The sequence below is a fragment of the Alligator sinensis genome, unplaced genomic scaffold, assembly GCF_000455745.1.
Source record: "Alligator sinensis unplaced genomic scaffold, ASM45574v1 scaffold4_1, whole genome shotgun sequence".
Taxonomy (NCBI): Eukaryota; Metazoa; Chordata; order Crocodylia; family Alligatoridae; genus Alligator; species Alligator sinensis.
Genome location: NW_005841887.1, coordinates 4,162,117 through 4,176,929, shown reverse-complemented (window position 1 = coordinate 4,176,929; position 14,813 = coordinate 4,162,117). Strand labels below are relative to the sequence as shown.

Sequence of the window (14,813 nt, the reverse complement as noted above, 5' to 3'; positions counted from 1 at the left end):
ATACCAGTGGCAGACAGCAGTTCGAATGAGGCAGGACAACATGGTAGTCTTTCTAGAGAAGAGGACAAGCAGAACATCAATGAATTTGGGGAATGGCAGCTTCCTGTTTAGCCAAGGCATTGCTCATTCATTATTCCCATAAATGACTGATGCATTTAAAAATAGCAACCCAGGCAGACACTGAGTGAAAATATTTCTCTCTCGGGTTTTTTTGGGCAGGGGCAGTCACACACAATAATCCCTGCTTCCTTTCAAAGAACCATTTGCCAGTGGTTTAAAGGAACAGTTCTGGAGGCTACTAAGAAACAGTGGAACAAATGCCATAGGTTCATAAATAGCAAACTGCATATCCCATCACCGCTGACACTGAAGCATATATGAACTATCTTCCCAGCCACTGTGCAGGGATGCAGAGTACGCACCATCTCTTTTGGGTAGATACGTGTGTGTCACGTTAGTGGGTGCAGAGCATGTATTCATGACCATGATGAATTTAACAACACGCCATCCAACTCCATACAATAGAAGGTATGGCCAACAGACCTACCGGAGTCCGGTGGGCCAGGAGAATGAAGACATACCAGTTTCTGTAGCCAGCAGCATACAAAGGAAGGAGATTGCCAATAATCATATTCAGTTACTTCAGGCAAAATGACTGGGCTCAGTGCAGGGTGGCCTCTGATGCAAATCCAGAACAAGGCTTGCCTTCATCTTGCACCGTAGCAAGATGTGTGAAGCGCTCTGCCATCATGCCTCAAGTGCTACACCTCAAGTAGTAACATGTTTGACTCCTTTTAGATTAGGACTAACCTCTGCTTAATCCATTAAGACATTTGGGTGTCTGGAAAGAGGGTATCTGTGCATACAAACCAGAGCAATGTCTTTTCTGGGAACAGCGAAGAGAATGTGTTCCTCTGTTTACAGATGAACACAGGAAAGAAAGAGCTCTCTCACTACCCAAAATACTGCAGGACCAGCAGTGCAGCTGCCAAGAATTTCAAGATGAGAGGCTAAAAGGTCATATCCTACCAATAGAGCCCATTACAATCTTTGCTGTTTTAGTCACTGTTGATTGTCTTCCTAACAAAGTAATAATAAGCAGCAGAGATGGCCCCAACCACAAAATGTATATTAAACGTTGGACTTCCAATGATTCCAGTGATGCAACTTCCCCAAAGTTCAAGAGGTGCCCATCCATGTCTGGGGCCAGATGCATCTGTAGAGAAGATGATCACAGGCATTCACCTTCTACATCTGCCTGGCAGGATACTGAATTTGGGGACAGGTTATCCAGGAAATAGGACGCTGGGCAGGGACTCACTGAACTGCTGTATGACCTTGGTCAGGTCACTTCACCTTGTTCAGCCTTTCCTGGGTCTCTTCTTTAAGCACCAGGTGCATCCCTCTATGTCGTGTCCGCATCTTTAGGGCCTTAAGGCCCTGTTTAGGGCCTTAAGGCATTACCCAGAGTGTCCAGAATACAAATATAATAAAAAGGTTGTTTAAAGCCTGTTTTTTAAAACCATCCAAAATCCACAATCCTAAGCCATCTGGCTACTGTTCCTCCTGCAGTGCCAGAGACCATATCCCATCACCTGGATTCCCATGGTACATCCTCGAATACATCTGGGTGCCAAGGACCAGGACTGGTTTCCCATGAGGACTAAATCATAGGGGTCCCAAGAGGAGGAAGGCTTAAAACCCCAGTGACCAAAAGGACATCTTCTTTCCCTTCGCTTTATTTTTTCTCTTATTTTACAGTATATTTTTTTCTACAAGAAGGTGCCCTTGAATCTAATAAAAACTGCCAACAGATCAAAAAACTAATGGTGGCAATTTGAACCAAGTCAAGTGCGAAGCCATCGCAACAATCTGATCATTAACCAAGGAAGGCACCAACACAGGGAGAAAACAAATCAAGGATCCCAAGAAGTGACTGTGAGAAACATGCAGGGCAGAGTCTACATGGAGGCACCAGACGTATTTGGAAGTCGTAACATAAGGCAGCTTGCTTTGCATTTTCTTAGTCTGCCAACACTCTTGTCTCCTGCCACGGAAATAAGTAGGACACCAGATGAAGTAACTCAAAAGCAACTTGCACAATCCAATTCAAGAAAATTGCTCAAGGAACTGACACTTTTAAAGAGAAACTTTAGAAAAACGGTAGAGCGAAGTCCTGTTTTGCTTGGCTTTGCAAAGGAGTCTCGGATCTGCAGTTGTCAAAGGCCAAGGAAGCTGCATCCATTGGAAAGGAACTGGAATAGCACTGGCAAAGCCTGGAAGCAAACAATGCATGGAGGTCATCTCCTTACAGCCCTACGCTCGGAAGTCAGAAGGAGACACGCTTTCTGGATCTGTACTGCAACAAGTCCCAGAACAATTCCTGACAGGATGGTGTTAGTGGGCAAAGGTATACATAAGGCATGAGCTCATGATCAAAAGTCCTTTGTGACTTTCCTAAGGGTGGAAGAACATTAGCAGAAGTCCTAACCAGCTTCTCGGTTTGGATGATCGTGTCCTCCCTACCTACACTTTCACCATTTGCACTGGAATTTTTCTGCCAATTACTGAGAAACGCGGTTTCCCTCCTGGCATACATAGATCCTTTTGCTCTGTTTGCAAACACTCCATCAGTTTTCGTAGCGCCGTGCAACCCTGTTTACACACCCCGCAGGACACAAGCTGCTGCCCAAAAAATCTCTAAAGCTTGGAAACTTCTGAGACCGTCGTCATTGGCCCACCTGGAAAGATCAATGGGCCCGACTACACAGTCACAAATTATTCGGTTTGGTCCTGTTCAACAGCTGCTGTGATCCAGTAGAGAAGGAGATACACTTCTATACCCAATACAGCCTCTTGCTCTACTGCTGCTGGATCCTTTTAGGTGACAGATGCTATTCCAAATGTCATAATCACTAGTCCTCAGTGGTACGGAGCATCTTGTAGGGTTTGGTTTTTTTCTTTTGAATAGCTTTCTAAAGGTAAGACTAATCACCAGAGAGGACTAATGAGCCCCTCTCCGTGAAGGGCCCTACCCAAAAATTCCCAAAGGAGAGGTCGAAGGGCTGCAAAGTCCATCCACACAGACATTTTCACTTCTGCATTTCACGGACACCAGCTGAACCTCAACAGGTGTGATTCTGTTTGCAAGAGCTGCGCTTGTCTGCATGCGATTTAATGGGAACAGAGCATTTCAGACACAAAAGGTTGTGCAAGAGAGGCAGGAGGAGGAAGCTGTGTGCACAAAATGTACAACAGGACACTGGCTGGTGTGAGAGTCCCAAAATCACCCCAAGGGATGTTGAGGTGTACGGGTAGGGGGTGAGTCAGACCCTGACCCCCTCCTCCTTGAAAGACTGAGAGCATGGCAGATGAGTTCAATGCAAAGAAAAGACTGGAGGAACTAGGTATGTTTAGTCTACAGAAAAGGAAATGAAGAGGAGGCACAACAGCAGTTGTCAAATATTTGAGAGGCTGCCATAAAGAAGATGGAGGAAAATTGTTCTTCCTTACCGCAAAGGGCAGGACATGAGGCCGTGGGTTTAAACCGCAGCAAAACAGATTGAAATAAAATCTCGGGAACAAAAAAATCCTAACAGTAAAAGCAGCAGGACCATGGAACAGGTAGTTGTGGGGTTCACTGAAGGGTTTCAAGACAAGGCTAAGCATAGAGTGGGATGGTTTGGAAACAGTGCATCTGGCATCTGTGCCGGGGGGTAGACTAGATAGCCCTCGGTTCCCCGACTCCATCCCGTTTCTCAGGGATTCCTGCTTCTGCTGGTGAGACCTATAGGGCAGACCAGACGCTGCATTGTACAGGATCAGGCCTTATGCAACCGGAGTACTACACGCAGGCATTTCACAGTGGGAGATTCAATTCAAAGCCTGACGTGGATAAGGGGAGGCTTGTCATTAGCTTCCTTGAGTTTTACAGGTGAATGCACAGGATATAGAGGCAGAACAAACGAGGAAGGACTTACTTCTTAAGTCTCAATCTTTATATGAGGACAAAACAAGTAAAACCCCACAAAGAAAATAACCTGGGGCAATTTAGACCTACTGCATTCACTAAAACAATGGATTGTTTTACTTCAGAATAGACGACTATCGTGTATAGTGACCCGAGTAGAGGTTCTTCTCTCTCATACCCACGTAAGGGAGAAAAACACCAATTTCTGCTCAGAAGCAAACCCACATTTTCTCACTGGAACTTGTCTTCAAGTCATTGGCAAAGGTGGGTTTGGTCTCCACTTGAATCCTCAGATAGTTTCATAGTTGTTAGGGGCTGGTAGGGACTTTATGGATCATCGAGTACAGCCCCCCTGCACTTGGAGGGGGGGCATCTGATTCATTTTCTAATGTATCAGATGACCCTAGCAAGATCCTCAAAAAAGGACATTTGCTAATGGATCGGATGAGCCCAGCAAGATCCTCAAAAGAGGACAACATCATTCAAATGTGTAGCATCTGCAATATCATGTACTCCCACGCACACTCACACTCCTTGCCCTTAAAGTTCAGAAAGCATCACGTTCCAGGCCACCCCACAAAGAAAAGCAAGGCAGCTTTTGTTCACATTTAAAGCTCTGAGAAAAAGACTCTGTATATACTGAATTACCTTAAAACTACTGCAAAGCCAAATCCAGCTATTCAGTGATGCCTGCCCTGGGAAGCTCGGCACAGCAACGTGCCCGGGCAGCACAAACAGAAGGTAAGCAAGGCATTCTTCTTTGGATTAAGAGGCCTCACACTGTTCAGCTGGTGTGGAAAGTCAGCTGAAGTGTTACACCGAGGCATTCATCAGCGCTGAGCCTCTGTGCCGTGGCACCAATTACCCGACCAGCAGCACATTTCAACGCCTTCTTCAGTGTCACTGCACAGGGATCCTCTGATGGGTCAGAGGAAACTGTCTAAAACTACGGAGATTCCCAACAGCTGGTATCTCCAACTATATTTTTCTTTCGTAGCAACCTTTCCCACCCTGCAGTGTCTTGGCCGAATGCATTTTATTTCCGTTTCCCTTCTGATCCTGGATGGTCTAGGTGGTTCATGACCCGAGCAATATCCCGAAGCAGGAAGCAACGTTGGCCTGTTCTATCTTCCTGTAACAAACCTGTCGTTTTTCCTGGCCACCTTGAAAATATTATGAAAACGCTGTTAAATCAGTTCCTGGGAAGTGACACTGTGAAAATGAAACAAAGAAAATGGCTTCCACAAATAGGGTGAAACTCAGCTAAAGATACTGGATCAACAGGCGGTTAGTTCAAGACAACCCTGTCCGTTCAAAGTATGACATAGCAACAGGAAAATGTGCCAACATTTTTCCAAGTCATCCCAACATTGGAAGAGATCACATAAAAACATTTTACTCTGCTCTGTCTGCAAACAGGAGGATCGTTGTAAAGCTGCATCCAAGTCAACAGCCATCATCAAAACAGAAAAAAGCCAACTCCTTTTCAACACACCGTGTCAAGATTAAAGAGCAGCTGACTGCAAACACATTAACTGCATGACCTCAAAATGATGAGGAATTAAATATAGTTTAGCAAATCTAGCCTTCTTTTTGAAAATTAGCAATGCTGCCTTAAAATAAGGGCCTATTAGTAACCTTTCTGCCGGTGGATTGGATGGAAATGATAATGTATATTGAATCACTGCATAACTATATCTTCAGCACACATTCTCTCCATGACAGATAAAACTACAATGAAGGTCACTTATCTGTACCTTATTAATGGGCTACTTCAAATAATTCATGTGCAATTAAAAGTGTTAATGCTGTATGATATACCTACCTGTATAATACACCAAACACAAATTGAAATCAAGAAGTGACCGTAAAGCTTCTCAAAGGTTATGAAGTCTGTGCTAGAGCACCTCTCTCTCATGGTGGGGTTTCAAATGCTGAAGACGTTTGCATTAGTACCCTAAGAGTGCATAACTCTCACAGATGGGACCTTTCAACATTTCTGATCTGCACCGAGCCTGGGTGAAGAAGTATTTTGGTAAGCACTGGTCTTTGTAATATTTCTTTTCCAGAGTCACTGGAAGCCCAGTCCTAATGGACAACACGCACCTTGCTCATTATCAGTCAGACAGTTTTCTTCCTAGATCTCATTTTTCCCCTGTAAATCTAGAAGTGAAGAGGACAAATCTCAGCAAGAACATATGGCAATTTGTAACTGCTGGCCGCTGAAGCATGCCGTAACAGTCGAAAATTGTATCGCAGCCAAGAAATTTGGGAGGATTTCAGAAGAGACAGAAAGACTTGACCTTTGAGCAAAGGCAAGGAAGAGCAGAAGTGGGGAGAAGACCAGACTCACCTGAACACAGAACGCCCTTGTATCTGGCACAGGAGAAGTTGTCACATTCACAGAACAGCCCGTAGATCTTGCCAAACTCGCTTTCATAGCAGACACACTGGTTGCAGCTGCATTCCCCTCTGCCGCTGCACAGGGTTTTGCCTTCAGCCTCCCGGCACATGTTATACATAGTCCCACTCTCTCTCTCTTCGCATTCACACTTGGCTCCTAGATAGCCTGGGTCACATTCGCATAATCCACAGGTGTAGGTCCCGTTCCCGCTGCACTTGCTGCTGTTCTGTTCGTTCTGTTTGCTACATCCACAAAGGCAGTTGTAGGTGATCAGCACTTCCAGCGTGTCCCGAAACCCAGCCGGTTTGATGGTGAATGTATGCGAGGTGTTCTCCGCTGGGCAGCTTTGAGCTTTGACAGACACATCGAAGGAAACCTAAAGAGGGAGGTTACGACATAAGAATGAATGAAGGGAGCATAACCAGTCAACTTTATGTCATGGTTAACTTCTGGCCAGAGGTTGGAAAGAGCTGAAGTTGTACTCCTAACCTCTGCCACGGACCTGCTGTGCAACCCTAGGTAGGGTCACTCTCCTCTCCTTCCTACCTTTGCTCATCTGGTCTATGTGACTATATGCTTTTGAAGGTCCCCTAGCCATATCTAGCACCGAGAGATGCTGTCACAAATAATCAGTAAGAGTCTTTAGAAATCAGCATGTTTCCGAGCTCAAGGGAGTCTGTTCCAAGGACAGAGAAGGGTAAAAATTGGCTTTGCCCAGCCCTAGGTTTACTGCATGACAGTGCTCCTGTAGCCAACTGCTCAGCCACAAGTAAAGAGAGGCTTTGTTTTACTAATTGCCAGCTCTGTAAACATAAATGAAAGCCAAATTGAGTCATTCTGCCTTGTCTGTCAACCCCGGGAAGAAAGGGTCCGACGTTTCCTCAGGTGATAAGCCTCGCTGCCTTCACTGGAGTTATGCAGATATAATAGGAGGCACAACCTGGCTCTGCAGCTGGAACCTAATTCACAATTTTGACAGCAGCACACAAGTTGGAGCAAGAGCTGAATGCGTTTCTTCCACAGCATCGTCGTGCGCCACAGCTACCTACTGAACACATCTATATTTTACCATCGACAAAGCAAGTTGTTGCCTATGAAAGCATGCCTCTAAACCAATTTGTCTCCAAGGTGCCACCCTGCCCTAACCTATTTTCTCCGATATAAGTGGTTCCAAGTTGATTAGGACACAACTGCTATTTTGTACATAGCTGCTTTGCCAGCAGTAGTGCACTTGGACATGCCGGGTTTTGTTCACTGGGGGTGGAAAACTAATTTGTTCATAGGTGTCTAAAGCCATTTCAAGTTTCAATTTCAAACAGTTTAGTAGGGACATCTGGAACCCAGACTGTATTGTGAATGTGCCAAACTATGCTGGATTCTTGACTCCTTAAAGATCAATGTCATTCGAGCTTGGTGAGGGACTTGGAGATCTTACGGGATGCAGTATAAGCGGAAGCAGTCCAGGAATAAGTTTCATCTTTGCAAACCACGGAAAAGATGCAGGAAGAAGCTGTAGCTGGAGCAGTGTAAGGGGGAGACAGAGGATCCAAGTCCTCTGGGGCAAGGACAGTCCTTTTATTCTGTTTGTGCAGCACCACACACTGAGCTCCTGGCATACAACTAAAGTTCCCAGGCTCTTGCCAGTAATAAGCAACAACAACGGCACGATGCTTTTGTAGCTGCCAAAATGTTCCTGTTACCCCAGGTAAGAGTGGCTTGGGATACAGATGCCTCTCCACCTATTCCAGCAGGATTGTTATGTGAGAGGCTGAGGGTGAAACACCAGTTACAAAATTATGCAATTACAAAATCCCCCATTGTGATATAGGCGGCAGGTTCCTACCAAGGCTCTCAAGTTCTCCTGCTTTCCTAGCTCAAACTGCGGTGATTCCTTTGAATCCCAGAACCTGCTCATCATCTCTGACTCGCCACTCCAGCCCTCCCCTCCTCCTGCTCTCTCTGCACAGGATCTTGCTAGTGTCTTCCAGATAAAGATGAGCTGACCTTTCTCCTCCTTGTGGCTTGCCTTCTGTTTCCCTCCTACAACCCTCTCTTCCTTCTTTCCTGCCAAAAACAAAGATGTTTCCTTGCTTGCTCTCCTCCTCCAGTCTCTTCACTTGACCCCAGTGGCATAATGCATCCGATCCCATCCCTGATTTCTGTTGTGCTTGTTCTTGTACCCTCCCTTACTTCCCTTAATGTTTCATCCTTTTCTGGTTCTTTCCCCATCGTGGTACAAGCATTCCAGTCTCTACTGCCTTAGAAAACCCTACTTCTGTCTCTCCAACCACCATCCCATCTCCCTTTTACCTCCAAGCTCTTTGGACATGATGCTTGCCATTACTGGCTAGATCAGGGGCGGGCAATTATTTTGGGCAGAGGGCCACTTACTGAGTTTTGGCAAGCCATCGAGGGCCGCATGACAGGCAGCCAGGGGCAGATAAATATTAATTTTCTACATTTTTTAGGGGCTACGCGGGCCAGATAGAATGGCCTGGAGGGGCGCATCCGGCCCGCGGGCTGCATTTTGCCCACCCCTGGGCTCGATGGTCCCCTCCTCCAGTTCATCCACCTTCTACAGTCTGGCTTCTGTTCTTTACACTGAAGCTGTTTTTGTCAAAGTTTCTAATGACCACTTCTTGGACAGATCTCAACCTTCACATTCCTTGATTTGCCAGCATACTGCTAGCCAACTGTGATATTCTTCTTGAATCTTATATTCCCTTTGCTTCCGTATCTCTTCCCTTCTCTAAATCTCTTTCTCTGACAACAGCCTTCAGTGGTTCTTCACCGTTCTCCCTTCCAGGTCCCTACAAGGGTCCCACAAAGATCTATCCTCAGCTCCTTTCTGTATCTATGCACAAAGCTAAAGTTAACTCTTATACCGGCTCCCATCATTGTTTTCCAAATGCAATCTTGCCAGTGATACCCATGCAGGATTCTGGTGTAAAGAGTTTACACCTAATCACTTTGAAGACCCCATCGCACTGTTGGCCTCCCCCGTCCTAACAGACTGACTGCTTGTCTTCGCATTCAAGACTCTTGACAGCCTCCCTCTGCCCCATCTTCTTTCATTCACTTAGCACTTTTTGCACTCATCTGCGTTACTGCTTATAGCAGAGTCATTTAAAAATTGATCTGGAGGCGACTCACTGCACCTGTTTGTCCTGAGAGAGATTTCAGCCACTAACCCAGATGTTTAGTTTTTTGTGGCCAGGTCTTGCTAAGAGAAACCACAAGTATAAAGAAGAGGCTTCATGGCATATTAGAGTCACCAGCCACTGGTGGTAATTTTCTTCATTATTGGTGATTCTGGTTTCTGTGAAGTGGGAAGAAATGCTTGCTGGTGCAGCAGCAATTCTAGTCAAAATAGAGAACTAAATTAACTAATACTCAGCCAGATTTTCCCGACATCAGCAGTCCAAGGATCAAGGTCAAAATGGAGTACATCCGCAGGTCTAATTTGTAGATGCAATGTCCTCAAGCTGTGGAGACTGGATGCGTAGCAGGTCTTTTGTGAATGCACACTCCTAAATCGTAGTATTTGTACATGGAAACTGCAGGTGCATTTTCCCCACCCCTATTGCTTGATAATGAGAAACTGGTCCTGTATTTTTTGTCAGAAGTTCCACCAATAATTACTAATACTTTACTAACAGAACTGCTAATCACGAACACAATCCCCATCCATTCTGGCATGTTGCACACCAGAACCAGGGCTTCTCCTTGAAAACTAAGGAAACCTCACAGCCCGGCACCTAGATTATGAAGGAGTCTTGCCTCTGTACGCAGGTGTATAGGCTGAATGGAGCTGCTTTGCAGAAAGCAGCATCATCACTACCATATAGAGGCTCTAGCTCCACGTCTTGTGATCCAGCCACGTGCAAGAGATGTTCTGAGATTCCTGCATGGAAGATGTTACTCTGGTGAAGAGTATTTTACCTTCATGCCACAGCTTATTCAGAGGCTTTCTCTTACCTACTACAGTACAAATCATCTGAGTTTGTTTTAAAGACATCAAACAAAAATAAAAGGGAAACGGATCCTTCTGCTCCTTTGAAGAGTCACCTTCAGTTCTCTCTGTTATTGGAAAGCAATCTGCTCTGCACCTCTCTGCCAAATGGTTATAGGCAGATGGTAACTCAGCAGCCACTTCCACCAACAGCAATGACATCCCTGCTTCACAGAAGGAAAAAAACTAATCTGACTCAGAATTACAGAGAAGTAGGGTTGGAAGGGACTTTTAGATGTCATGTAGTCCAATCCCCTATCTGAGGCATGATCATCCATATCCAAAACCATCCCATGCAAATCTATTGTCTAACTTCTTAGCAAAACTATACGTTTAACCCTGACACAAGACCTAATACCCTAATCTGTCATAGGTAAAAAAGGGGACCAAGATGGCCAACATCCTAATGCTGCGAAGTTTGTTAAAAATATACTGAAGAGATCAGAGGAGGAGGGCAAAGCACCCCCCCTCCCCAACTACAAAGCAAGACAGCCCCCCACCCCACCGCCCAGTCCGTAATGATCTGGCCACGAGGCAAAATTCCTTCCTGACCCCAAATATGGTGATTGCTCTTATAAGACCTATAAAGGCTAAAAAAAATGGGGTAAAACATGTTAAATGACAGAGGAAACCAGACTGGAAAGTCTGAGCTTGAGGGGATCAGTAAATTTTTTTCAGTAAAAGCCAGTGCCTTTAGAACAACACTGTAGCAGATCAGATCCCATTATCAGCGGTATCTTCTTTAAGGAAACTGTTTTAAAAGATTTCAGAGCCAGATCCCGCTTTCCATGGATTGGTGAGAATAATCACCCATTCATTTCAACTATGGGAGGATGAAGCCCTAAATATGAATGAATGAATCCGCCTGTTGCAAAGATCTTTTTCCCTTTCCAGTTTCCAGCAGAGATTTGATCTTTGCAGTAGTAGCTAGCCCCTGAGTTAATGCAGAAAAGCAGGAAATTGAGAACATGGTGTAGACTTCCATGCGTGTCCGTGTTGGACAGTGAACATCTCATTCACTGATCCACATGGAGGCTGTTTCTCTAGGAGAAGACAGACCATTATCTACAACCCAAAGCCAACACATGGAGCAACACCTACCCTGTGCCCTAAGAGTCTGGCATATTCAGCTGGAAAAGGACAGACATTAAGTATTTATATACCACTGTATCTGCTTAATATACAGCACTGCATTAGGACTGCCAGCACCTGTGTCCTGGCAAAGCCATCTTAGTGGTGGCACCATCAGTAGAAACTGGCACACAGCAAACAAACATGCAGGTATGCTACAAAAGCTTCCCTGCCTCCTAGATCTGGCAAACTGAGACAAGGCAAACCCCGTGCATGACAAAGGGCAGCAATTCACAAGGCAGGGAGGGAGAGATTTAAATATTGAGGAGCAGTGGGTTTGCTTCAAGGAGAAAGTTGCATGGAGGCACTGAATGGATAGAACAAAGGACACCTGGTAGATGGAGACAAGGCAAGAGCGCTGGGGTGGGGGGCACGCAGCAGAAGGTGAGGGGAGCAGAGAGGAAACGGGAGCTAATAGCAGCAGCAAAACAGGAAGAGGGATAACACGTTTAATGCCAAATCCCCCTACAGCTGAAGGGGATATGGGAACTCAGTGTACATGCCAAATGATAGTAGCCAAGATCTTACTGCGCGATATACTGGAGACCCCTGTCTATGCTAGGGGATGGACTAAATGATGCAACAAGTTTTTCCTATCTCTACCTATTGCGGTTCAAATAGCTTATGAGATTATTTGCCCCCTTCCTGCTCAGGACATCAGAATCTTTTCTACTTTTCCTCTCCCGAGAACTGCGATGTCGTTTGAAAAGGCCCGTTCCTTCAGATCTCCAAAATTGCGTGAAGAGGTCTTTTGGGGGAATACAGCCTTCTGTTGCCTTTTCCAGGCACCATGGATGAGCTCTCAGACTGAGCAGCAGAAGCTCTTGGTTGAGTGTGCCAACTTGTTAGTGGATAATAGCGAGGGGCTTTGATTGGAGCAAAGATCCCACGTAATTAGAGACAAAACAACAACTGGCAGTATAAGAGGGTCATTTTTGCTCTTTGCCATATTCTTACAATGCTAAATCCCATACACAGACCCAACACTGCAATTTAAATAGGGATTCTCCCCCCGACTCCCCCTATTCCTAACCACCCCATCCCTACTTATTGCAGTTCTTACAAGAAAAATGCCATTCATAGTTGGACTATTCATAGTTGGCTGCAGTCACAACGGCAAAATCCATCCCTCCGTAACGCCAATGGACTTGTTCTAGAGATGAATTTGGCCAACTGATTCAAAGTCAGGCAGTCAGCTGCAAATGCTGAAACAGTCCTGTTTGTTAAATAGGAGGGATTCTTATTTTTTTAATACTGTATTACTACCACCATACCATTATTACTACTGTCATACTGTATTACCACCAAAGCTTTTTAATTTTTTACTTCCTAAGCACAGCTTTAAAACTTAGTGCATGCTATAACCCTATGAAAAATCCTGAGTTTTTCTACAATAAGGAAAATGTAGAAATGGCTTCAGCAACTGAACGCCTAAGTACAGCAAAAAACCAATGCTTTACAAGGTCAGATGCTCAGCTTATATAAACTGGCCTGACTTCACTGACTTCAATGGAACAATGCTGATTTATACCAGATGACAATCTCTCCCTCTTGAAATATGTCCTCCTGTTTTGCAGGCACGTTAGAAGGAGGATAGTACCTAATCCAAGACAACATATTTGTATAGACGCTTATCCCTTCAGATTTATGCAGCACTAATGTGTCGTGACCTAGGCGTGCTGGAAAGATTGCAAGAAGAGTCTCTCTTATTACAAGAGGATACTCATTTATTCAGGAGAGGTCATACTGCAGGACTTAACGCCTACCTGAAGATTTACAATAGGAAAGAAAGAGATCAAAGACCCAAACATTGAATCCTCCTCAGAGAAAGACATCTAAAAACAAAAATATCTCCTGATCTTATCATATTTTTGGCCCATTGCTTGTCTTTGCTAGTAACATATCTTGTTGCTACAGCATTTTCCCTAAATACCTCCAAAAGAGGCAGCCTTTCTGAGCTGATCAACTCAGTCATCTGTAATAAACATAAAAATTCCAGCCGAGCAAAGATCAGAATCTATTTTGTGCTAATTCATAAACAGGAAAACTGATGTGGGATAATGTTAACATTTAGGGGAAGGCTGGGAAGAGGGGGAGGAGGGTTTTGCACTGTAGTCCCTATTGATTCTGCATCATTGCATAATGTAACAGTTCCTGGTCCACCTGAAAATTGTTTTCTGCGTGTTTCTGACTTTTTGATGCAGACGAATGCAATGGAATAGTGGTAAGTGAGTCTAGTCTGGGAAAGGCGGATAAAGGAACTCAAACACCAATTGAAGGAAAATGCATAATACCTAACACCCCGGGAAAGGCGAGATTAGTGGAGATAGAAGGAGACAGGTAAAATGATGATGCATACGGTTGGGCCAATTCTTGCCCAAAATGTTCTACAACCAGGTCCCTTCCAGCCCCTAATGTCTATGAAATCTATGAAACTTGTTCAAGAAAATGTGACACAGAGCTGGAAAACATGACGCTAGCATTCCCATCTTCGAAGGAGTGTGAATTAAGCTACATGACTTACTGCTGTGAATGCCAGTATTTTCTTGGGTGCTATCTTAACTGGTCTGAGGCCAAAAAAGGAAAAAAGTATGAGCACCACATCACACAGGTGGGGAATGTTTGGCAAATGGGTGAAGCTGTGACCCCAAGATCACAAATGCAATATTAGAAGAACCCATCGACTAGTGCTAAAGTTGTCCAAACTTACTGTATCTCCTATTTGCAGATCCTCACACTTTCTGAGTCCAGGATATGACAAACCATCTTGGCACGTGGCTGTGAAGGTCAGGCCAATATCTTCAGGACTGTCCCAAACAGTTAGTTCTACTTTAGACCGAATACTCTAGAAAACAAACAGAAAAAAGTGACCCATTGGATTACTGAAGAAGAAGAAAAAGAAAGAGGCACCTTCCCTTTGGATGTTGTTGTGTTATTCTTATAGCTACTGAATTTCTTATGCAGTGCTTATAGGACCTTGGCACTTCAGATGCCCACACACTGTATTACTTACACGCACGTGCACGCACACACATGCCCACCCACCCCCACTATACCAGCTCAGTGTACTTTTCAGCCAGTACAGCTAAAATTGCAGTACCTGTACATGCACTTTTATCTCCAAAATGCTAATCATCTTCAGATCATCATACAATGTTTCTTACACTGGAAAATAAAGACCTGGAAAAAGCACTGCACAAATCGTGACTGGACTGAAGCTTGATTAGAGCTTTTATGATGGATCAAGGAAGGTACTGTGCAGGTGTACATAATGCTACACATTAAACTAGGGATCT

The 14,813-nt window shown here is 44.7% G+C and overlaps 1 protein-coding gene across 1 annotated transcript in view; it reads right to left on the bottom strand.

The window, feature by feature from the left end:
- ITGB5 (integrin subunit beta 5) overlaps positions 1-14,813 on the bottom strand; it is a 104,922-nt gene that overhangs the window by 38,105 nt on the left and 52,004 nt on the right. The window contains exons 8-9 of the mRNA XM_006017914.3: positions 14,228-14,362; positions 6,324-6,750 (exon numbers count right to left, since the gene is read on the bottom strand). Of these exons, the coding sequence (XP_006017976.1) occupies positions 6,324-6,750; positions 14,228-14,362 (562 nt within the window). The remainder of the gene's footprint in view (positions 1-6,323; positions 6,751-14,227; positions 14,363-14,813) is intronic.